Source organism: Phaenicophaeus curvirostris, chromosome 2 (genome assembly GCF_032191515.1).
Source record: "Phaenicophaeus curvirostris isolate KB17595 chromosome 2, BPBGC_Pcur_1.0, whole genome shotgun sequence".
Lineage (NCBI taxonomy): Eukaryota > Metazoa > Chordata > Aves > Cuculiformes > Cuculidae > Phaenicophaeus > Phaenicophaeus curvirostris.
This window is the reverse complement of record NC_091393.1, coordinates 45,380,347-45,404,762: the sequence shown is the minus strand read 5'-3', so window position 1 is coordinate 45,404,762 and position 24,416 is coordinate 45,380,347. Positions and strand designations below refer to the sequence as shown.

The following is a 24,416-nucleotide window of genomic DNA, read 5'->3' as shown; positions in this document are numbered from 1 at the left end:
CTCTTTTTTTTTAGACTATGGAGGCAATGCTAGACATAAAAGATATATGAAGCTGTTCCTGAAATGTTAAGAACTTACTGTTTTTTAATACAGGGTAGAATGTTGATGTACTGTCATAATAGTGGAGTAATTTGAATTTAGATAGAGCCACTGGAGATCGTCTTGTCCAATCTACCGCTGCTCAAAGTAGGCCAGCTGAAGTTACAACAGATTCCTACTCATGTTATCCACATCTTCTTTCTGATAGTCTGAATTAGTTTGTGGCTTTAGATTTGGTATATTTGACTGTAACTATGAACTGTAACTTCAATTACATCATTATAACTTTCTTTGCACTTTTTAAGAGGAATTTTTTGCTAGGTCAGTGGTAGTTTTTTGCTGACGAGTTAATGAGGTCAAGGTGAGACCTAGAGGTTTCAGCTTGTTGGTTTCTTTTTTCTAAGTGCAGCTGTACTTAAGATGAAGGATCCCTTTTGAAAGACTTAGCAACATATATTTGGCAGGGTGAGCCAAAACCTAATAATATCAAACTATAAAAATGGTAAGCTTTCAGCCAAAAAGGAAGCAAGACAGAAACAAATAGTAGCCTTTCTTAAACATTTGGACTCAACAGTTTACTCCAGAAACTGTAACTTCAATAATTCTATTTTGTGCTTTCCCAGCTGTAATTAAGGTCATGGATACCAGACTAAACATTTGTAAAAAAATGATAGCAGAATAGCAACGGAAAAAAAGTAGGGGTACTGTCAAGCTATAAGAATTTACTCAGCCAGAAAGGCACTTCTGAAATATTCTTTATAAACAGTGATGCTAGGAAGAAATATACCATGAAGTTTATGGAACTGACTGTTGCAAATTGAATTAGAGGTTTGGTGTAGCTAGAGTTACTAGAACTTGGATTAATGATTTCCTTTTTAATACAGACTCTTGTGCTATTCCAGATTGGGAGATACTTATAGCAGAAATGTTAAATTATGCATACATTCCAGATATTAAAAGTAACTTTTAGTATCTTTGGTTTCATTGTTGACACTGAATTGCTTTGATATTTTGACACAATTAATCACCAACTGCATTCACAGCTATTAGTATATCTTGTATCTTAAAATGCTCATCAAGAATTGTGTTTTGGTTTATGTTTATAGCCGTCGATCTGGCCAGTATACAATGAACCATGACCATTCCAAGAAGACCCTTGATGGAGCATCATTTGACCGCTCAGGATCCCAGGACTCCTTGGATGAACTGTCTATGGATGACTACTGGAAAGAACTTGAAAACATCCATGAAACCAGAGGAAATAATCATGAGGAACGAATAGCACTTGTGGTGAAAGAGCCAGATGGTAATGAAATCCACTCAGTTTGCTCATTTAGAGTTTTTTCTTTAAGCCTTATTTCAAGAGATGGTACCCAACAAACACATTTAAATCACAAAGGAGGTCACTCTGCTGAAGATCCATGTGGAAAATTCCGGTTGCCTCTGATGCATATCATCAGAAACAGTATCCTGAAAGAGAATTTCATCAGAAATAAGTAAAAGGCTGGTTTGCCTTTAGATAGTATTTGCAGAACTTCAGAAAGGTGCTTGTACTTGCAAATTGCAACAGTCAAGGCTTTGTTTGCAGTTTACTGTTAAACTAACTTACCCTTTGTGTGTGTTGTTCGTTATTGTAGCTATTGTGGATAGAAACCTCACGCTTTAGAAGACAAGCCAATGATTAACCGGTTTAAGTTTAGTGAGTAACTTTCTACGCTTGTAACTGTTGTGACTGTTGTGACTGTTCAGTTGTATTATTTTTGTTTCTCAGAAGCATCAGTTATGGGCCATTCCCAAGGGCGTGATCTTAGGAGAAGCTGGGCAATTTCTTTGTTTTTCTTGTCCTATTGGACAAAAGAGGAGTAATGCCCTTAGTTCTACTCTTCTCTCAAATTCTTTTTAACAGTACAGTGTCTGCCTCTCTCCTTATCTTACAATAGGCCCACAGTCTCAGTAAATTGAAATGGTGAGCTCTGTCTGCATGTTGGTATGGCTTCCATGTAAGTGAGAAGAATGTGCTTCATTAGCTTTCAATGAGATTTGCGCTTCTGACTCCATAAGCATTTTGAAACATCACTGCTATTTACAAGCTTTCTGAAGAGGTTAGTAAGGTAGACTCTGGAGCAAGGCTCTGATCCCGCACGCCCAGAAAGCAGGGCATCTGACAGAGCTGCAAGGCTTTCTCCAGAGCAGCAAAGCACATCCTTCTGCAGCACATGAACCTCTTCTTTTACCCTACCTTACTGATTCTGTTACTCCTTCAGGCTCTGCACTTCAAACCCCACCATCTCATTTTTAACTTATATATAGCCTTCTTCCTCCTAGTTGCTGTCGCAGCTTGAGCTCCTGACTCTGGCATGAAGTGCAAGTGGGTCAGCTCAGTTGAGTTGATCAGCTGGAGCAGGTGTTATTCTGCCTCACACCTTTTGACCTTTTCTCAGAGGCTTGGGATTTGGCTGCACAGCCATAGCAATACTCATACTTAAAATTTTGTGTCTATTTTCTGGGCACTATGGGAAACTACAGCCAATGTTGAAGCTGATGTGCCAGCTTTGGAGTACATTCAGGTGTCTGATTAATGAAAATGTTGCTTGAACATTTGACTGGGTTGCTGGCATTCAGGACAAGCTCAGCTGCTACAGACAGAACTTAGTATTTTAAGGGAAGTATCATTGGAGAGATACTGGTTTCAGAAGCAGATGTTTTGGCAACAGTGACAGTACTTAATAGCTTTCTCCTCTTTTATGTGCAGTGATCTGTCGATAAGGGATAACCTGTCAGCTATAAGACTAAACCAACAATTGCTTTGTGGGCTGCCAGCAGGCTGGAGATCATGTCTTAAGAACTGATTAAAAAAATAGCATTAAGGTGACTCCTGTAGCCTGGTTTGTCCTTCATTAAATTGAGCTAGTGGAGAGCAGTAGGGTTAATGTATCAAGGAAAGTGGGCAGAACCGTGTCAGTAAAGGAGCTAAAAAGATTGAGGACTGAACCAAAAACCAATGAAGCAGCAATGATCAGAAGCTTTCAGACTTCCCCACAAACACTTATACCTAGGTACATTCATAAAATGGTATATGATTTAATGGAAGTGTTGTGGATTGTTATAAAGATTGCCCAGTAGCCATCTGTATTGGATTAACTATTTTAAAAGCTTTGATATCCTGTTAACCCTTTTGAAGTTCTTCAGAAACAATAGTTTTTTTCTAAGTCACTATAGTGCAATTGTTCTTAATTGTGTATCCTCTTAGTACTTTCCCTGTGAACTGCCATAACATCCAGTGTGACTAGCAGTACACAAAAGCCAACGTTTATGCCTTTTTCTCTTTGCCTTGCTCAGAGGGAGAACTGGAAGAAGAATGGCTGAAGGAGGCAGGTCTGTCAAATCTGTTTGGCGAGAGCTCTGGAGACTCCCTGGAAAGCATGGTCTTTCTGTCCACACTGACGCGAACCCAGAAGGCAGCAGTAGAAAAGCGAGTAGAGACTGTCACGCAGACTATGAGGAAAAAAAACAAACAGCACCAGATTCCTGATGTCAGAGATATCTTCAAGCTACAAAATGACTCAAAGGGAAATGTAAGTTCCTGTCTATCCTTTTTTCTTTGGTTCTGGCAGAGAGAAGAGAGGGTCGTGCAGGAGTAGCGGGGGAGAAGGAAGCACAGTAACAAAATCTTTCCATATTTCCATAAGATTTGTGTCTAACTTTTCACTTATTTCCAAGGGAATTTTGTACTGAATTTATGGGAATAACATTGGTTCAAATTTGCCATTGCAATAAGCAATTTTAGTATGTAAAAAGAAGTATGTACATTGGCCTTGTACTGTTTAAAAGGTGATGAATAAAACAACCACTCCATGGTCAAGGTATCAATTTGAATTAATTTTAATGCAGATGCAAATCTCATAACAGCAGTCACCCAAATTGCTACCAAAAGCTCACTTTTATCTTTGGGTGGTAATGCCCTGCAGCAATCTGGAGGGGTCTGCGAAACAGGGAGCAGTACCTTTCGTTGGTGCTCTTGTTTCTTTTTTTCTTAAAAAAAAGGGGGGGGGAATGATACATCAGTGTAACCTCCTCTATTTTGGCTAGGTCTTTATGTCTGTCAGCTGGGGTGTAGTCCCTATACTAACTCCCAGGGCCTGTATGTGTTGTTAAATTGTGTGGGAAGTTGCTCTGACAGGTCTTGGAGGGTCCCAGCTTCCTCTTGTGGGGCATCAGACAGGAGAGTTCCTCTCCTGCATACAGGAACAAGGAAGGAGGGAAATGGAGATTATCATTAGAATTCCTCTCTCGTCCCCTAAAAGCAGCAAGATCTTCAGCCATGAGGAGACTCTGACCTGATGAAGGTGCACAGCTAGCTTACCTGACCTGTCCCTTGTTTTCGCTGCTACCACTGCCATTCAGCATCATGGGAGTGGTAGTGGAAAGTGTGGTGAATTTTGAGGGAATTTAACTTCTTCCTTCCCCCAAAAGCTTCCTCTCTTCTGGCAACATCTTTCAAATTTAGTACAGGCGAAATGTAGTGGGATGAGTTTGTAAGCTCAAATGTACCTTCTGGAGGCACAACTTCCTTTCACTGTTCTGCTTTGCGAGTGGTTGTAGAAGGGGCATTAAGTCCACAGAAGCTTTCTGGGATCTGGTTTGGAATTGGCTACGCTGAAGAATTACAAGATCTAATAGCAGAGCAATTTAGGTAAAATATTATATAGCTTAAAGCAATATAATTTCTCTTTTAAGTATGTTATTTCAGTAAAGCACAAGAAATACTCATGTTCCTGTATTTAAGCTACACATTTTAATGTTACAAAATAATGTCACAGTGTTCAGTAGACTTCTGTCGCTCTTCAGCTTTGATATTGATCACATCAGTGGGAAGTAATGCAAACAGACAAATGATTGTAGCCATTAAACATGTATGAAAAACAAATATGTATTACATACAGAAATAACTGAAAAAAAAAATCCTTCTAAACCTATCTCCCTGACTGAAATAAAATAATACACGTGTAGGCCCTCAAACCTGTACTGCATTCCTTTCTCCAAAGAAAGATTATTCAGAAATCATTGCTTGTGATTATTCACCTATTCTGTCACAGAAAGCCTGTAATGAATTAACTTCTACAACCTCCCTAGGTAACTTGTTTCTGTGCTTTCTTACTCTCCAATCATTAGAAAGCTTTTTACTTAACAAAAGAGGAATGAAGCCATCTGCAGCTGTGTGAAGTCATTCTAGTTCAATAATAGCCTCCAAAAATCCTGTAACCTCCTTTCACCTGGGGGAAAGCAGGAGGAAAGGTAAAACAATAGCAATGATGTTTTGCGTGAATGCAACAATTGTGTTGATGTTTCTACTAAATTTCCTGCCATATTCCCAAAAAGAAGCTAGACTTTTGGCACCTCCATAGCTTCCCAGTCTGCTTCTACTGCTCTGTGAAACAGTAATAATTTTCTGGGCAGTCGCATTGTCTTCTTCTGCCTCTCGAGATCCCTGATATTAATAAAAAGCGAATGTGTTGGTAGGAGAAACCTCTAGAACTTGATTTTTTTTTTCTCAGTAAGTATGTATTTACACAGTGCTTGAGTAAAATACAATTAAAAATCCAGACTGCAAACCAATTAATTGTTGACCTGAGTTGCCAAAAAGATAATAAAAATAATATGTGGGTAAAAACCTATATGGGTGTATACGTGTATATATATGTATGCATATATATGTATATATGGGTATACATTTTCTACGTATTCTGAAATATATTTTTCTGTAGTAGGTGTCATTCTACTGGAATGGAATATGACAAATCTTGAGAACTGGGTAATGCAACATTGTAGAAAGGAGAAGTGTTTAAAATCCTTTCCTGTTTTGTTGACTCTCCAAAGTGTCCCAGTGTTGCTGTTGGGAATCGTAAGCTATAAGCACAGTTATTAATGTAAGGCTACCTTGAAAAAGGAATGGGAGTGTTCTGTAAGGGAGGCAATCATGTAAGATTTTGCAAGAGGAAGGAATTTGAACTGAGTAAGTTAAAATGTCTCCTCTAGATTCCCTTTCCGTGTCCTTTCCAGTGCAAACTATGGCTTCAGATCAAAGACTAGATTTTCTTACTGTCTGCAGCTCTGAAAAATTAGGTCTTGTATCCACTTATCCTTTTGGGAAGAAGGGGAATAGACTTAATTAGTAATTTTTTAATCACCTAGATTTCAGATCCCCTTAGACTTTGGCAAAGGGTTTTCTACTGAAACACATAGGAGTGCTGCTGTGTAGCCCTCATTTGCAGGAGTATATGTTTTAGTCATGCACAGAGTCAAAGGAATTTCTACAACCATGTGCTTATTTTTTATAGGCATACATATATTTACTATTCCTTTCTTAGGTTTGTGAAGGAAGTGGACCCTCAACTGTGAAAGGAAGTGAAACCAAAAATGAAACACAAGATGGATCAAAAGGTAATAACTCCCATTTTTGGTTTCGTTTTTTTTTGGTTTGTAGGCTTTCAGCTATGCAAGCTACCACATACATCCATATATTTCCAGTAACTTTTCAGTGAAAGAAAACAAAATTCTTGTGACAAACCTATTCTTCTGACCTGTGTTGTGGTGTAAAATTTTTAGGTGTGGCTGTAGATAGTATCCTTGAGCCATCTGTGAAATCTTGTTTGTTTACAGTGATCATTTTATAATCAAATAATATGGGAGAAGTCTCCTCTCGTAGCTTATGCTTAGGTCTTTCCTGATCCTTAGTTTATCCCTTCTGGTTTATCTCTGCTGTACGGTACAGGAAATTAAGTGTTATATACAGTCTCATCCGTGCATACAAAAGAACTGAACAATTGGACTATAAACATCCAAAAAAGTGAGAGCTTGCTATGTATCTGCAGCTCAAGAAAAATGCAGGGATGGAAGAGCAAAGTTGTTTACCTTTTCAATGAAAATGGAAAGGAAATAACATTCTTAATGAGTAGGACTGGGTTGTGTTCAACAGCGCATGATTACACAAGAAGGGTGCAGTACCAAGGGGAAGATCCCTCCCTCTCACTGTCAGGTAGGGCAGAGCATCACAGAAGTCCTTAGCTGTTTCCATAGTTTCTGCTCAGAGTATGATGAAGGGCTTTGACAAAACTTCGGCTGCACTTCAGGTCCCATAATAAAAGGTTGGCAACTCTGCATCATCTTAGGTTTCTTTGAAGTAGGCATTGCACCATGTCTGTTATATACCACCATACCCCATTACTGTATACATCAGGATATTGATAACCAGCAGCCATTTAAGCTTTAAAATACTGCATTGCTGTTCTGCATTGCTTACGTGTTGGGTTTTTTATTTTTCTTCTGGTGGACTGGATAGTCCGTAAGTGTTATGCTGAACCCTGTAGCAGCTTAAATAGTCAGTCAGGCAGATCAAGTTCCATACTGCAAGTTACTTATCTATAATTAAGCCACCAAATAAATTTCTGCTCCAGTTCTAGAATACTGACCAGTAGTATTCTGGAAAAATGGTTACTGTAGGATTAGATCTAGAAAACAGCAACAAACTAGTATGTGCATGGAGGTGGAAGTGAGAGAGATGAATATAAGCCAGCCATGAATATAGAATCATGGGATGGTTTGAGTTGGAAGGAACCTTAAAGATTGTTCATTTCCAACCCCCCTGCCATGGGCTGGGACACCTCCCCCCAGACCAGGCTGTTCAAGGTCCCATCCAACCTAGCCTTGAACACCTCCAGGGAGAGAACATCCACAACTTCCCTGAGCAACATGTTCCAGTGTTTCACCACCCTCATTGTGAAGAATTTCTTCCTATTGTCTAGTCTAAATCTTCTCCCTTCCAATTTAAAGCCTCTTGTCCTATCACTACAAGCCTTTGTAAACGCTCCCTCCCCAGCTTTCCTGTAGCCCCTTCAAGTATTGGAAGGTCACTATAAGGTCTCCTTGGAGTCTTCTTTTCCTCAGGCTGAACAAGCCCAACTCTCTCAGCCTGACCTCACAGCAGTACTCCAGGTGGGGCTCTCACAGGAGAGGAATAGAGGGACAGAATCGCCTCCCTCGACCTCCTGGCCATGCGTCTTTTGATGCAGCCCAGGATACAATTGGCCTTCTGGGCTATGAGCGCACATTGCCAGCTCATGTTGAGCTTCTCATCAGTCAGCACTCCCAAGTCCTTCTCCACAAGGATCCTCTCAATATCACCGAATCTGTGCCTTTCCAGAAGTGCTGTTAATCCTTCCCTTCCTCCCTTACATGTCAGCAAACCTCACTCCAATAAGAACAGTAAAAAACTGGGAAGGCTGCCAGACTGCTGGTTCAGCACAAGGGAAGGAAGAGATGGCTGGTGCTTGTGTCAGTAAACTGCACTGTAGGATTCAGAACTGGAAAATTACCAAGCAATTATTACAGAACTTTTATCACATCTGGTTCTTTTTTTCCAGTGGCCCTGATGAATCCTTAAGAAATGGGAAGTTCTGAAAGGCAAATCCCATATGCTACCTCTCCTCAGCACAGATTGTGATGTGGATGGGAAATGCAGCCTGCTTACATCCTGATATGCTTCTGCTCTTGTCAATATGCAAAAGTGGGCTCTGCTCCCAAGACTGGAGCAGGAAGAGAAAAATCACTTCAATTTGCAGTTGAATCATGCAAGTCTGGCAGTGTTAAAAGCACTGCACCTGTTTCAGTGCTGTGCGATGATCTTACCTCCATAATAATGAGCAAATTAGTGTTATGCAAACAGTGAATGAATTCAAGGCAAAAAGTAAACAGTGCTTGTTATTTCGAAGATATTAAATATTTATGAAATCCAAATACATTATTTTAAAATGGAACCCCCCTTTGACAGATATGTCTGAGATGATGGATATAATATCAGACATTATAAGAAAAGTCCAAAATTTAAACTGAGTTGCCTTAAAACTGTTAGAGTGAATTACTCTGGCCCTTCTCCAAAGGTGATCACTCTGTTCCTAATTTCGTATTTGAATGTTGCATTCCCAAGTGCTTCTGCCAGACTGAAGATGATAATGGTTTGCACTCAGAGCAAAAATGAGCTGTGTGAACTTGTGTTCCCTCCTCCTTTCTTGCCAGCCCAACACACCTTGTTTCTTGTCTGAACAATGTGAGTAGACTCAGGGAATAATATTAAACCATTATGTTTTTTTTCTGCCTGATCCTGCACAAACAGGACAGTTTAGTGAGTTCCTAAGTTTTTTTTTGGTGGTGGTAAATGCATATTTGTTGGTTTTTGGAAGGACCCTTACCTACTGGCTTCAAGTGCCTTTTTTGTTTCTTGTAGGTACAGAACATGTCTACAGGAAAGAAAAAAGAAAATCTAGAATTATGTATTAAGCTGTCAAAAGACATTGTAATTTTAAGAATCAGTAACACTAAAGACTTGCAAAGCTAGCAATATGTTCAACAGCTATGAAAGAAAAAATAAGTAACTCTCTTTGGATGCCTATGAAAAGGAGTAAATAAACATGTTGATTGAGACAATTTGAGAAATAAAAAGGAAGGAATAAAGCAGATGGAAAGTTAAATACTCATTAGCTTAAACAGAGGAGCAGCAAAAGTCAGTTTACTGTTGGACTGCGGTTGTCCTTATGAACAGACTGGATTAGCTAAACGGAAAGAATGTTAGATAAAACCTCTGCATAAGGGCAGCCTGAAAGCATAATGGTCTGGCAAATGGATGAAAGAATTGTGTGTGCTTTTATAACATGAGGGAAAAAAGCTGTAATGTTTGCTTCTTGATAGGGAAAAAGACTGAAATTTGGTTGTGCTTTTAATTAAAGAGTTTGTTTCTGCTTTTCATTTTACATAATAAATGAAGAATTTATGGCTGGAGTGATACAATGTTTGTGAAAAGATTACAAAGTTTCTTATTTGCTATTTAAAATCATCTGTGAATCAGCTTATTTTAAGGAAATGATTTGTCATTCAAAAAACCAAAAAAGTCAGACATTTTATCTTTCCAGTTATAAAGAACTATTGGCATAGCTCCATCAGGGTATGCTCTAGATTCGTTAGCAAAACTAGGAAGTTGCAAGTTTGAAACTTACAGTGTTTCCATGTCCTATTAAAAAAGCCCTAAACATAACCCCCACCCCACTCCTGAAGAATTCCTATAATTTTATGTGATCTTTAAATAGAACCAAGGAAAGGGTATAGGACTAATAGAAAATGTGGTTGCCATATCCTTATTGATAATATTTACATTTTCCTGTATCGCACTTGCATTTCTTTCATGAAATACTGCATGTGGTTGGCAGAATGCCAAAGCTGCTTCCTCTTAGAGCTACTTCCTAATTAATGAATGCACAACAATAGGAGCATGGCTATGTGACCAAGAAGAAACTCCCCACAATAGCAGCATTTCCAGACCGTTAAAATGTGCACAGCACAAGACATCTGCTTTACACGGCACCTTCGTTTGACCAGAGGACTGAAACTACTGCTTTATTATTTGTTAACATCAGTTCCTCTCCAAGCTGGTAGGAAGTATGTAGGTCATATATAGGCTACGTTAGCAAGACAGAAGTCCTGGGGGTACAGGGAACTGTCTTCCTTTAGTTTGGATGCGTTAAATAGTTTACGTGATGTATATAGATATACAAACAGAGAGGCCAAAGATCACAGCTGGGAACGAATTTGACCTTGATTATGTTTGGTTACTGAGGTCTCAAATATCAGTTTGCTGAAAGGATCAGCTCTAGTTTCAGGATCAGCTTAATATTTAGCTTATGTCTTGGGCGTTTTTCGAGGTGTGTGGAAAGCGGCCAGAAGCCACTCTGAAAAGAGCAAGAGGCAGCACGTGCAGCAGGCAGTATTTGGAAATGTTTTATTCTACTTCTTGCAGTATTGCTTGTTTGTAAGTAGAGTCAAAGTGTCAACTCAAATCCAATTTCTCTCTCTGGCAGCATCTTAGCTGTAGATCAATTACATTGATGTGGGAGTGGTTGCATAAATTAATTTGCCCTACTAGAGGGCTATGGTGGCTGCAGCCACTTGCCTGTCTATCAGGTCACCTGATCTTGGCCCCAGCAGGTTGAGGTCGTTTTCACTAATCACTCTAAAGAACTGAGACTAGTCTTGGTTTTGTGTCTTTCAATTAGATGCAGCTAGGTGCAGAAAAATTTTCAGGTTGGTGTAATTTTTATTTTTTTAAAACTTGGTGCTTCCTTTGATGTTTGGGTAGTGTGCTTGCAGCTCAGCTCTTTTGCAGACCACTGAAAGTATCAGTGTTGAGCAGCACTTCCCTGATGCCTTCTTTCTTAATCAGCCTATCTTGCAGCTTCAAATCAGGTTGGAATTTTTTTTCTGGCTTGGCTTAGCATAGATATTCTAGGCAATGCAAAAATTTCCCATGGAGATGTAAAGAAATTAATCTATTGTGTTACACATTACTCGTATACCAAAGCATTTGGTATACTCTTTCCATCATACTTTTTCTGGGCTTGTGGTATGTTAGCTTTGAACAGGTTGCAGTCTCCTGTGAGTTGGATCCAGTGGCAGAATCACGGTCCCACTAAAATGAGCAGGATTGATTTGTTTATATTAGCCCTGGTTTAAAGGATCTATGAATTGCATCGCAAATAGTTGCTGGATATTTGCGATATTGTGTACAAGGAACCTAGTCAAGGATGTATCCTTTAAGAAGTACCACATCACAAGAGAGATGCTGGAGACATCAGAGTCTTTGGCTAAATTGTCTTTGATGCATTGTATTAGTGTTACTTACAATGTAAGTTTCCTTTTGCATCTTTCATAATATATTTTAACTGAAAAGTAGTGGTTGATTTACTATGAAATTAGATTACTTCTTTTTCTAAAACAGTACTGTCTTTCCCTTTATTTCCTTCTGGGTTTTTGGTTTTTGCCTTTTTTTTAAACCAAAGAGTGTTCTAAATTTGCATAGTGTTTGATTCTTTGTTCCTTAAAAGAAAAAGAAGTAAGGCCATTTTTGTGTACTTAGTCCTTTCTTGTGTCATGGAAACCTGTCTAAACAGTTCTGAGGAATCTAGACTCTTAAGACCGAGATAAGGACAGGAATGTTGTGACAAAGACATGATATATGTACTCGCTTTTATTCCCAGATGTTAATGCTTTGGATGATAGAAAAAACATTCTCTTCTGCTTCTGTAGTTTTAACAGCTGAAAGAAGTGCTGATTGGTTGCAGGCTGTTACTGTCTTTTGAGGTTGTAAATTGTTTGATGGCAAGAAACTTCTGATGCCAAAGCTCTTTGGCTCTAAGATTCTGGGAGTCTGATGTTTGTTTGAGATGAATTGCTTTATCTTTTCATAATAGAAAAATAGGAGAAAACCCCATGCCTTGGCAGAATTATTAAAGAAAAACTATACAAGATGAACCTTTGTAAGAAGCTAAATTTGCAACTGACATAAAAAATGCAAAGTCAGTGAACTTGAAGTCAGAAAATCCATCCTCTCCACAGCATTAATTTCTGCTTGGTTTTAAACTCATGCACCGAGTGATGTTCAATTGTGCTGCTGTTGATGATTAGTTTTTTCTACACTATTTTCAGGTCCAAAGTACAGTCTTGGAACTGATGAGCAGAAGAGTCCGCTTGAAGACTTGCCGTCTTTGGACACTGACATCAATTTGGAGATATCATTTTCAGAACAAGCAGCTAATCTTAAAGACAGCTCAGTAGACAAAATGTGCAAGGGCGGAGGAGGTGACACTCTTCTTCCGGTAGGTGTTTCGTATTCTTTGTTTTTACTACTGGTTCTGATTGGATGATATTTTTCTGATAATGGATGAACTAGACTTAGAAGAATGTGGTTGGATCTAGCTTTATGGAGACTGACCTTCTCAAGATAACTCATTTTTGGGGATAGCATTATCAGTAACATAGAAGGAACTACTCTTCTGCCTATTTATTTTATTGTCTTTCTGGGAAAATGCACTTCATGTGTAAGCAGTAATGGACTAGTAATATTAAGCTGGAATAGTGGCTTAGAGGTACTTGTACAGAAATTATGTCTTTAATTCCTTTGTTTACAACCTCCTTTCCTGTTATTTGAGGTGAGATGTTTTACTTCTGATATGAAAATCTCTGTTGTCATGTAGAAAGGGCTGGTGGATGCCCATAGAAACTGTGTGCAGCTTACTGATGCAGATAGCTGAGGGGTGGGAGTGAAGAGCAAAATGACCTATGGAAGTCTAAAGTCAAGTAGCAGGCAATCAAGGATTAGTTTGTGCTTTGTTTTTATTTCCAAATCTTAATTAAAAAAAGGCTTATTCTCTGAATAAATACAAAAGAAGATCCTTCAAGGAATTTTGTTGTTGATCCTCAGGCTTCTCTGTGAGGATCCCTCTCTACTTAACAGTTCATGAACATACAGTTACATATGACGTGTAAACTAATGACTGGTGTGAAAAATGTCTTTTTTTTTAACAGTGCATGCAAACATGTTTGAGTAAGCATAGTGTCTGAGCTAATAATGTTCCATAATTCTTCAAACACTTAATTTAGATAGGACATGTACAGTTCTTCAGACAGTAAATACCCCACATATCTTGGTTTAAACATTATGAGCCAGACACTAATAGATATTTAGAAATGGATTCTAGAGTGTTTGAGTCATGTTCCTTTAATGCAGTCTATATCAAGGAAACTATAGCTATACTCTGGCTTACTTCTATATATGTGCATATATATATATATATGCATAAACACACTTTTCCTATACTTTTAGCTAGGCTTATGAAGAATTGCTCAAAGACATGGCTATGGGATTTCTCCTTCGGTGATGGAAGGAGTGGCAAAATGATAGGAAAAGGAAGTTACCCAGATTGTTTAAATGTACAGTTTGTGTTTGTTGCACCTCCATCAGTCACAGCTATTTTAAAACTTACTTCTTTGTGGAACTAAATGAAACCTCAAGGTGGGAAACTGACTATATATCTACAATTTGTAGATTATTTTTCTGTTTCTGTGTGCACCCTTGTAGTTATGTGTCATAGCCACCAACTCAGCTGTGCTGTCACTGGGTCTGTGCAGGATGAGAAAATAATTCTGGAGTATAATACGTCTTTCTAAATGGATGTCAGTCTTGTCAACCTTCTTGATGTGAGTTCAGCACACTGCTAATGTCAGGCACAGGCAAGAGTCTTACTTAGAAGCCTGCTGATGAGGCATGGAGTTTAGAAGCTCTATGAACTGGAAAATCCCTCTGCCTTGCCCTCTCAGCTCAATTCCTTATGTTAGTCTCTGGCTGCAGCTTCTAACCATTTGAGATAGTAGAAAGAGCCATAATTAAGCATCCCGTTTCGCTAAGAAGGGAACTGCTTTTTTATTATTTATATGACAGCCAAATATATTATTTTGTTTGCATAAGTGCAGAGGGATAGAGGGATTTCTATTTCAGTTGTATATGCAAAGGATTGTTTATGGACAGCCATTTCCACCACTGTAAATTTCAAAAGGATGCAGAAGGTGGTGGTGGGTGGTTACAAGCAAGACAAAGCCAGACTCTTCTTGGAGTTGCACAGTGAAATGACAAGAGGCAATGGACAGAGATGACTACGGGGGGGGGGTGGGGTGGGTGGGTGGTGGGGGGAGGGAGGGAATTCTGTTTAGCAAAACAAAGAAGTCCCCTTGAGGGCATTAAACAGTGGAATGGTTGCCTATAGAGGTTTTGGGACAATGCAATTCAGTCAGTTGAACTAGATGACCTCTAGAAGTTACTAGGAACCTTCTTCTGTATATGACTTTTAAGATCATCTGATTTTCAATCTGCCTAGGGGATTCTCCCATGATTTAGTCAGTAACAGCAGGCTTCATGATAAAAGGTTGTGCCCTGAAGGAAACATAACCTTGAAGCTAAGAAATTTGTTCTGACTTGGATTATTCACTCTGCTGCAAATCTCTGCTGTTAGAATTTCAGGCTGCCAAAGGACAAAACGGGTACCACAAAGATTGGTGACCTGGCCCCTCAGGACATGAAGAAAGTCTATTCTTTAGCGCTGATTGAATTAACTGCTCTCTATGATGTACTTGGGACAGAATTCAAGCAGCAAAAAGCTGTAAAAATCAAAACCAAAGGTGAGTCAGTTTTATGTTCTGAACCAGATGGGGCTGTTTTAATCTAATAAAACAAATGCATCTTGTTCTCTAAGATTTTTCAGCAGAAAACTTATGTATGTGTAAATATAAATAGATAAACATAACATGGGTCCTGAGTGGCATTTAATTATATGCCTTAACTCGAGGCACACCTAAGCAAGTTCATGCATATAGTCACTCCAGCTACAGGACCATGCTCTTTGTCTAAATGTAAAACTCAGGTCAGTCACTGAGCAGATAAACCAAGGAGTGAAGAAGGGGTTCTGTCTTAGTAGTGTGCTGTGCTGGAAGAACTGCTTCACAGGAATTCTTATGTGTTGCTGTATTCCCTGGGAGGGCACATGTACGTATTCTTTGTGGGTATTCTTTGCCTGCTTTCCTGAGGGTAAGTACTGTGCTACTTCTACCTGACTTTTTTGCTTTAGTTGACCTTGGCAGGAGATGCTGGGAACCTTTTGTCACCTGCTTTCCTATTCTGTCTGGTACAAACTTTGTGTCACATAGGCCTTGCCTGTCCAGCATTTACTCAAGCCATAATGCAGTTTTTATGCTAAATGGCATCATATTGAGTGGATGATTTAGGCTGTTGCAGAGGATATCAAGACAGTTGCAATGTGTCATTTTGCTCTGCAAGATGTTGGAGCATATGTATAATCACGATGCTTTTTTTGGGAACATAGGACACATGAAAAACAATTTCAAGATTCTGCAGGTTTTTAGTGCTCTGTTTTCCGTGTTTATGGCTTCTGCTAAATTCTTTACAAGAGCTTGAAATGTGTTACCATTTCATCACAAGACTGCTTTGGTCAAAACCCTGTTGTCAAGGTTCAATAAATGTGACAGTGCAGTAGCTCACTTCAAGTAATTGAAAGCAACAGAGAGGGTTGAGAGATGTACATCAAGGTACAATAGATTCTTCACTCTACAGTAGTGGAAAATAACTTTTTAAATGCAAAAGGCATACACAGAAACATCTATGAGATCTTGATCCCTTTTAAAAATTTTCTCCTTGAAGAAGTGTTTGTGCTTTCACTAATAAACAGAAACAACACTTTCTTCTCTTGTGTTTTTGGTCTTAGTTTTAATTGATTCTTCTTACCAAAGTTATTGTAAATTGGATTTCACTCATAGCTTTATTATTTGAATGATAGACAGTCTTGAAAAACATTGAATTGATTAAACCCTCTGTTTTCCCCCAAGTTAAAGATGGACTAGACTTATGGAAATGTGCAGAAAATAGACAATGGCAGGTCACCCTTTCTGCCGGACAAACCTGGCTTTGCACTGCAATGCCTTCAGCACCTTGTTGCTTTAGCTGACCCTCGCCTCTTCAATCCTGAAGTGCTGTTTGGCTTATTGATTCATGCAATGGTGGATCTATTGGCTGTTGCCATTTGTATTTGAGTATGTGAAGATGATGAAAATGTAATTCTTCTGTGGAATGTTGTGCCATGCCTGGCCCTGCTTTTCTGTTGACCTCCTACAGTTTGTTTCTCCAACTCCATCTCAGTAGAAGCTTTTATTATTGACACGATCTTAAAGATGATAAAACTAAGGAATATGGATATCAAGTGTATGTATGAGCCTCTACATATTTTTTTTTATGCTGGTAGAAATAGAAGGACTCCCTGATTTGGCACTGAAACTGGTGTTTCTTTGATGTATATCACATTCCCTCAAGAGCTGACATATTTTTAGTAATTACAGCTGTTCCGCACTCAATGTTAGCGTGGCATCATACCAAGCAGGAGATTCTAGCTACATGTAGTGTTACATGCTGTTTCAGAGAAACTGCACGTACTGTAATTATCAGTACTTCTGACAGAGAAGTTCTGTGTCAGCATTATGGTTTAACCATAGCCAGCACTACGCAGCCTCTTGCTCACTCTCCCTCCCTGGTGGGATGGGAGAGAGGATCAAAAGAGTAAAAGTAAGGAAATTCATGGGTTGAGATGAAAACAGTTTAATAAGTAGAGCAGAAGCTGTACGCACAAGCAAAGAAAAACAAGGAATTCATTCACTACTTCACATCTGCAGACAGGTATTCCGCTGTCTCCAGGAAAGCAGGGTTTCATCATGCCTAACAGTTACTCAGGAAGACAAAATGCCGTAAATCCAAATGTTTTCCCCTTCCTTCTTCTTTCCCCAGCTTTATACGCTGTGGAAGATGTCATATGGTGTGGTCTATCCCTTCAGTCAATTTGGGCCAGTTGTCCCAGCTGTGTCACCTTCCAGCTTCTTGTGCACCCCCAGACTACTCACTGCTGGGGTGATGTGAGAAACAAAAAGGCCTAAACTCTCTGTAAGGCTGCCCAGCAATAACAAAAACATCCCTGTATTATCAATGCTGTTCTCTGTACAAATCCAAAACATAGCCCTGTATTAACTACTACAGAGGAAATTGTCTCAGCCAAAACCATCTCAGTCAGGAAAGTTGGGTTTAGCAGTTACTAGTATAGCTCTCTTCTAATGGTCATTCACTTCTGTTCAGCTGAGCCATAAACACACAGGAGTCCCATTTACTTGAAGACTAAGGCTAGTTTTGCTTCAGGGCTAGATAAACTGAGACTAAATGCCTTTTCTTTTAATTTACATTGCATTAGCACTATTGTAAAGACCAAGACTTAACTGTAGTTTTGCTTTTATGTAAAAAAAAAGAAAAAATCCAGCGAAACACCTTTGGCAAGATGTGTTCTGCCGGCGTTGTATAATGCAAAAGCACAAGAGCAGAAAAGTTCTTTCAAAACCTTCCTAAAGAGAAGTGCTCAGAGTAACTCTGGGTGATAATTACTCATTACAGTAGCCAAATTTCTGGATGTTTTACTCATGCTATTTGCATCTTAACTGTAATAACTTGCATTGAATGATGACGATCTGCATTGCAGGGTCATCATCACTCCCATTCTGCAAACCAGAACCGCACAGATGGTTCATTTATGCAGTTCGCTTCACTGTACTGCAAAACACGTGGATGGTAATTTGAAGTCAAAACAGAAGACTTCTGATTTACAGTTGAAGGAATAGATGAATGGATCCTTTTAGCTAGTATGCTGTATATAATAATAGCTTGATGGACAAAGGCATTCAAACACTTTGAACAAAAGGTCAATAGCTCTGAATAAGCTTATGGCTTCAAAAATGTGGTTTATGACAGTATCACGTATATTGAAACAGATGTGGATAATATCTGTTCCTTTTTCTTTATTCTTCAGACTCGGGCTTGTTTGGTGTCCCGCTGTCAGTTTTACTGGAACAGGATCAGAAGAAGGTGCCAGGAACCAAGATACCACTAATTTTTCAAAAGGTAAATAGACACAAGGAATCCAATCTGTTACATATCTGCAAATGACAAACAAATAACATTTTGTCCTGGATTTATTTGCTTCTTGTAGGAAAGTTTTCGGTATATTACTCTAATAAAAGTTATATTAAGTTTTATTTGCAGCTTTAATTATTAATTCAGTAAATGTGATACTTTGCTTTCTGTCAGACATATTTTGAGTTAAAGGAACAAAGTTTATTGTTACAACTGGTCTCCATGATTTAGGCAAGTTTACTAATAAGCCTGTGAAAACCAACAATCAGTGCAAGAACCTGCTGCAGCCAAATTCCATTTCATAACAGTGGCATATCTTTCATCATCAGTAGGGCTGCCCTTTATTTTTTTTTCAGAGCAAATGCATGAAATTCCTTAGAAATTCTCAGTCCCTGCCCATGGGCTGAACCTACCTTTCTAGGAAGTGTTTTTTTCCTTTCAGAACTGATTTGGGCCATGAGGCAGACAGCTGAAGACTGGGCATCAGGCTGGATAATTGCCTCTGGTGGTGGCAGCTGCCTTTTTCCAGATTTCTTGCTTTAGTACGGGGCAGGATGCTTTGGCCTGTATCATATCATGGTGTTGGAAAAGATGATGGACACCCTGGATTTACTACCCATGCACAGTAGGTCTCATTGCATGAGAAGGGAGACACCACAGTGTGCGAAGCTGTCCTAACACTGACAGAAACTCAGTCCTGTTTCCTCACCTGCTTGTTAAGTTATTTTTCAAGAAACAGAAGACTCAGTAGTTTTGCATCACTCCCTCGAAACTATTGCTGTGTCATTCATACCAGGAATTACTCCCTCAGGATCAGAAAAATACATTTCTGGGAAAGATGCTATCTAGAAAAAAAGAAAATGATAAGAAGTGATTGATCAGCGTGCTATCCTAGCAACATAGTAAGCACAGTTCATCAGGAAGGACATTTTACATAAACATTTCTAGCTCACAGATATGATTTGTTTTCAAGGTACGGACATCATTTGGAATACAGTTTTTATTTCAATGAGAATATGAAAATATGAATATTCTTATTTAAAGTATATGAAAATAAATTTTCCTGGTTTTTCAGCCTGTTCATCATAGAACCTGCTTTCCAAGAATAGTGCAAGAAAAAGTATTTTTTTGTAGAGACTACTTTTTAAATGTACCTCGGTTATCACTAAAATGAAACAAACCAGGCTAATAGAAAGACTGCTATCTAATCTTCTGATAAAAAATACACCAGTTTTTATTTCATTGAGGAACTATGGTTAAAAATAATGGCATAATTTAGCCTAAGGGTTTTCTGTCTGGAAAATCTGAGGGTAATACCTATTTATGTATCTCCACCAGAAGTTTCTGCTGAGAGTAATTCAGGTCTATGGCCTGTAATGAAGCCATGCAAAGTAGCCCTGATAGAAAGGAAGAGGAGATTTTCTGTAGGCAGAAGGCTGGTGATGGCCAGCAGCCAGCAAGTTTTGTTCCCTGCCAAGGGGGCACTTCTGAGTGTGTGAAGCAGACATGACCAGCAGTGCCACCAGACACTGCCTTCCTACAGACTTGAGGATGGTGCCAAACCGTCATGGTTTAGCCCTGGTCCGGCAAAGTCATTAAACAGTCAACAACAGAACACAAAGCAATACAACATGCTCACAACTTCTTTTTACCAAACAGATGAGAGTGGCAGCCACTGCTCTGGTGTAAGCCAGGTATGGTGAGAGTTGGATGTGACCAATTAGCACCATTTTTTGTTGGTTTTTTTAACCAAGGAAAATTATGTCAGGGTGATGTGTTAGATTTTTTTTTTTTTAAGGCATTTAGCAGTTATATAAAAACAGCCGTAGGTAAAGCCCCTTTAATTTCTGTAACTGGAGAAAACACAACTGTGTTGCATAATTGTTCTTACACAAGAGCTGGCATAGGTAGGTATGTAACAAAGGCACTGCCTTAGTTAAACATTGTGAGAACTATTTGTGCTAAAATGATGTCATCACCATTTGAAGTTTACAGATTTCCTTTGAATACTCTTAGATCCATATTGCAATGATTACTTCTAGGCATATATTTCAGAGAAAAAGAATTTATTATGCTTGTTTTTAAGTACTTTTGCAGACTTTCTACTAATACCAAGCCATGTGTTTGATTACAAACTGTTGAGTTCCTTAGGGGGATGCCAGTATTTGCAAAACTGAGGCTTCTTGAAAGCCTAGAAGTACTTAGTTCTTCTCCAACTATAAAGAATATTTGTGAGAAAGCTAGTACTGTATCTCTAATGTTACCTTAATTGTTTTGATTCTGAGACATTTTAACAAGGGTAGTAACTGGGATTTACTTTTGAAGCTTATGTATTTTTGGAAAAAAAATGCTTCAGTCTTCGGAAGAGACTTGAAGCAGGTCTAAAAAATACTGTTTTCTTTTTTCATAAAATAGGCAAATTCTTCTTTAATAGTGTTTATAAAGCGGGTAAGAGCCATATTTAATGTTTTGTTCCACATTAACAGCTGTAATCCATTTGTAATCTATGTGTTTGTGTGTCTGCTTGTTACATATGTGCAAGCGCAAATGCATGCATGCACATACCCACACACACACGGATGCATACATAGAGGCTCCAATATATGAGAACTATCTAGCAGTAATTTTTAACTGGCATCTTTGTTTATGTAGTTTGGTTTGTGTTTGACAGCTGATTGCCCAGATAGAAGAGGCAACTCTGGAAACAGAAGGACTTCTTAGAATACCAGGAGTTGCAACAAGAATAAAGGTAAAATGTTGCACAGGTTCTTGACATCCCCTGAAACCTATCTATGTTTGCAGATTTTTATTTTGTCATACAAATATATTTTAATCCTCAAAACAGAAAGAAAAATCTTTTTACAAAGAAAATAGACTTATATTAGCCAGAAAGCTTATGGTTTCATCCAATGTAGTTTGGGGGAGAAGACTGGAGTTCAAATTTGAAGGAGTGCCAAAGCTATGTTTCAAATACAGTTGTGCCAAAATCTCATTAATTCTTGGCATGAGCTTTTCAGCCTTTTGGTTTTTCCCTGAATCAGCTTAATCATCTGAACAGTTCATACACAATCTTTCTGCCCCAGGAGGAAGCTTTTCTCTGGCATTGTGACCCTGTTTTAACAGCTAAACTTAACCTATGATACAGTGCAAGGCAGCCAGCATGCACTGAAGAACCTCTCACGTTTATTTTTATGAACAGCAACATAACTACTCAGCTCACTAAGCGCAATCTTGTTAGGCACGTCTGCACACACTGACACTTTGCAGAGTGAGTGCCAATTACATGCAGACTCTTCCCCAGTATTTGTCTTAATGCAGGAAACTAAATAGGCAGTATGATTCACGCCAAGAGTCAATGTGTTAAAAAGACTGTCTGAACTGGCCATAAATTCTGTACAGAAAGGACCATTTAAGAGGATTCAACTGTCCAAAGACATCTGCCAGCCTCTGTCATGTAGAACTTGGTCCAGCAGCTGGTTCATTAGAAACAACTGAAAAAAGGGAATATTAAGGGAAGTGACTTTGTTTATTTACCAATAACTAAGATTTATTTTTTCACAGTTTTACTTCATTCTTTATTTTCCACTTTTCATCAGTTTTGTATGTTGGAGTGATTTTGGAGTGATTTGGTTTATTTGTTTACTCTTTGATTTTATCAGTTTAATACAGTTTCCCAGGCAGAGGATCATTCACTATTTGATTTCCATTAAATTTTGGCCTATTCATTTGCAGTAGCTGCTTCTTTGAATGAAGCAATTGTTTTATTAGCAAAGATGTGAAGTTCCTTTACTTATTTAAATGGGAAACTTTACAGAAACCCCAAGGAATTTAGCATGCTAAAGGACTGATGTTCTTTCTTAATTTTTTTTTAAACTTTGTTTCTCCTATTGAAAAAGAAAATATTTTCCTCCTTATGTGGTTTTATAGAAGGGCATAGATAATCTCAAGAAAAAATATTTTTGCTATCTTATTTTATAGATATTAGAGGAGTAGTTTAAAAATTGCATTGCATATCTACAATGCCTCATAGTTAAATACATCTACCTTTAAATCTAGGAATTGTTTCATTAGGATGTATAGTTGATATTTCTGCTCTTGCCTCTTAGAGCAATTCATTTTATCTGTTATTTAATACTGCATTTTCCCCAGTGATTTGGTTTGTGGATGGATGACTTGGTGAGACATAGAGGGAGGATTGTAGTCTTTATTTGTAAAGTTTGCTTTTGTTGATGAACAGGAAATCATACCCACTTTATTTTAGCCATTTGAGTTCAGACCTTAGCATCTTTGAACCCCCTGCATAATTAGAGGAGTTTTTTAAAAATTGCCTTACATCTTCAGTGGAGGCAGAAGATCTCTCTGGAAGACAACTGAGAACATCCAACTTTTATGTCAACCTAAGTGTCCACATTTTCTTTGGAAATAGATCCATTTTCCATTTGGATCAGTTAAATTAATGAGAACAGTATCTTAAAAACGTTTCTGGTGTCCTCTATCCAATGTGTGCTTCTTGCCCAGATAAATAATTAAGGCGATACTTTTCCATAGCACTTTCCCTCACTTCATCTCACATAGTTCACAAAACAAGCCAGTGTCTCTATCCCCATTTTCTGTCTGGAAAAACTGAGGCAAGAAGAAGGGAGGGAATTACGATAGGTGCCTTAGGGCCACTGGCCCTATACTGAGGCCACCTCCCATTCTGCTGGACTGAGAAATAAATTAAATGGATGCAAGGTCAGGACTGATGCTTAATGGGAGACTAAGAACTCAGTCTTTGCAGCATGTTCCCATTCATCCATCTCTGGAAGCCCAGTAATAGCAGTGCTGTGGGAGCAAGGCAGGTATATGGTAATGTCTGCTGCCAAAAGTATCCCACCTTTTCCCAATCCCAGATTTATGAGGTATCACTGAGACTTTCAGTACTATTTATTCTACTGCATAACCTTATGTTTTGCAATACAGTCCCCTTCCACAGACAGCATGTTTGACATCCAGTGTTAAGCAAGAGCTGTATGGATCCAGTGGCATGGAGTTCCCTGTAAATGACAAGACATCTAGCTATCCAGTCACACAAATATTTTCTCTTTTTTTTTTTTTTTGATAAAGAGAACCAGCCTCACCTTTGTGTATGTTTTGATAGAGAATTGTGTGTTAACTGCTGTCTTATTTTATAGAAACAGCCATGCATACCTTACGGCAACACCCTTTGGTAGTAGTTTCAGAATTGTTATTTGTATCTGCCACATCTTAATATTTGGGGAGATGGAAACTCATAACCCTTATATGAATGAACATGATATCTGGTTCTTATAGTTTACTTCATAGGGCCCTGAGCCAGGCTCATGGGATTTTTTCCTGTATGATTTGGCTGTCTGATACCTATTGCTATGTGTTTGCTTGCAGTGCTTCTGATCCCTAATTTATCTTTTTATTGCAAAAGATCAATGTCATCTGGAATTAAGTAATATTTCGAGTATCCCTTTTTTCCCCTTTCAAATAATGGAAAGTATTTTTGTGTGTATAATGCATGACTTCCAGCAGCCAGGTGTTATTGGTGCTCTCTGTATCTGCTGCCTTTCAGGGTCTTTGCCAAGAACTAGAAGCAAAATTTTATGAAGGGACTTTCAACTGGGAAAATGTAAAGCAACATGATGCAGCAAGTCTTTTAAAACTCTTCATCCGTGAACTGCCTCAGCCACTCCTCACTGTAGAATATCTCAAAGCTTTCCAAGATGTACAGAGTGAGTAGTGTCCTTTCTGTCTCAGCTGTAAAGAACCAGTACCAATGTAGAAATGTGCCTCTTTGCCAGAGCAGTATTTTCGGTAATGATATGTGAAACTGAAATACAAATTGAACAACAACAATATGACTTCTTAGAAAAAATGGGTATATTTTTGCTAATGTACAAATAACTTTTTTCATGGGACATCTAATTTAATTGTTTGCACATAAAATGAAAGCACACTGCCACTTTCTGATAACATT

The 24,416-nt window shown here is 38.5% G+C and overlaps 1 protein-coding gene across 5 annotated transcripts in view; it reads left to right on the top strand.

Moving 5' to 3' along the window:
* Positions 1-24,416, top strand: part of ARHGAP18 (Rho GTPase activating protein 18) — a 92,265-nt gene that overhangs the window by 51,340 nt on the left and 16,509 nt on the right. For 4 of the 5 annotated variants that reach the window (XM_069851857.1, XM_069851856.1, XM_069851859.1 and 1 more), the window contains exons 2-9: positions 1,146-1,345; positions 3,379-3,614; positions 6,408-6,480; positions 12,568-12,737; positions 14,928-15,093; positions 18,327-18,418; positions 21,102-21,179; positions 24,012-24,171. In XM_069851857.1, coding sequence (XP_069707958.1) covers positions 1,146-1,345; positions 3,379-3,614; positions 6,408-6,480; positions 12,568-12,737; positions 14,928-15,093; positions 18,327-18,418; positions 21,102-21,179; positions 24,012-24,171 — 1,175 coding nt within the window. Of the gene's footprint in view, positions 1-1,145; positions 1,346-1,676; positions 1,739-3,378; positions 3,615-6,407; positions 6,481-12,567; positions 12,738-14,927; positions 15,094-18,326; positions 18,419-21,101; positions 21,180-24,011; positions 24,172-24,416 lie in introns of those variants that run through there. The other variant, XM_069851860.1, reaches the window with a different exon arrangement.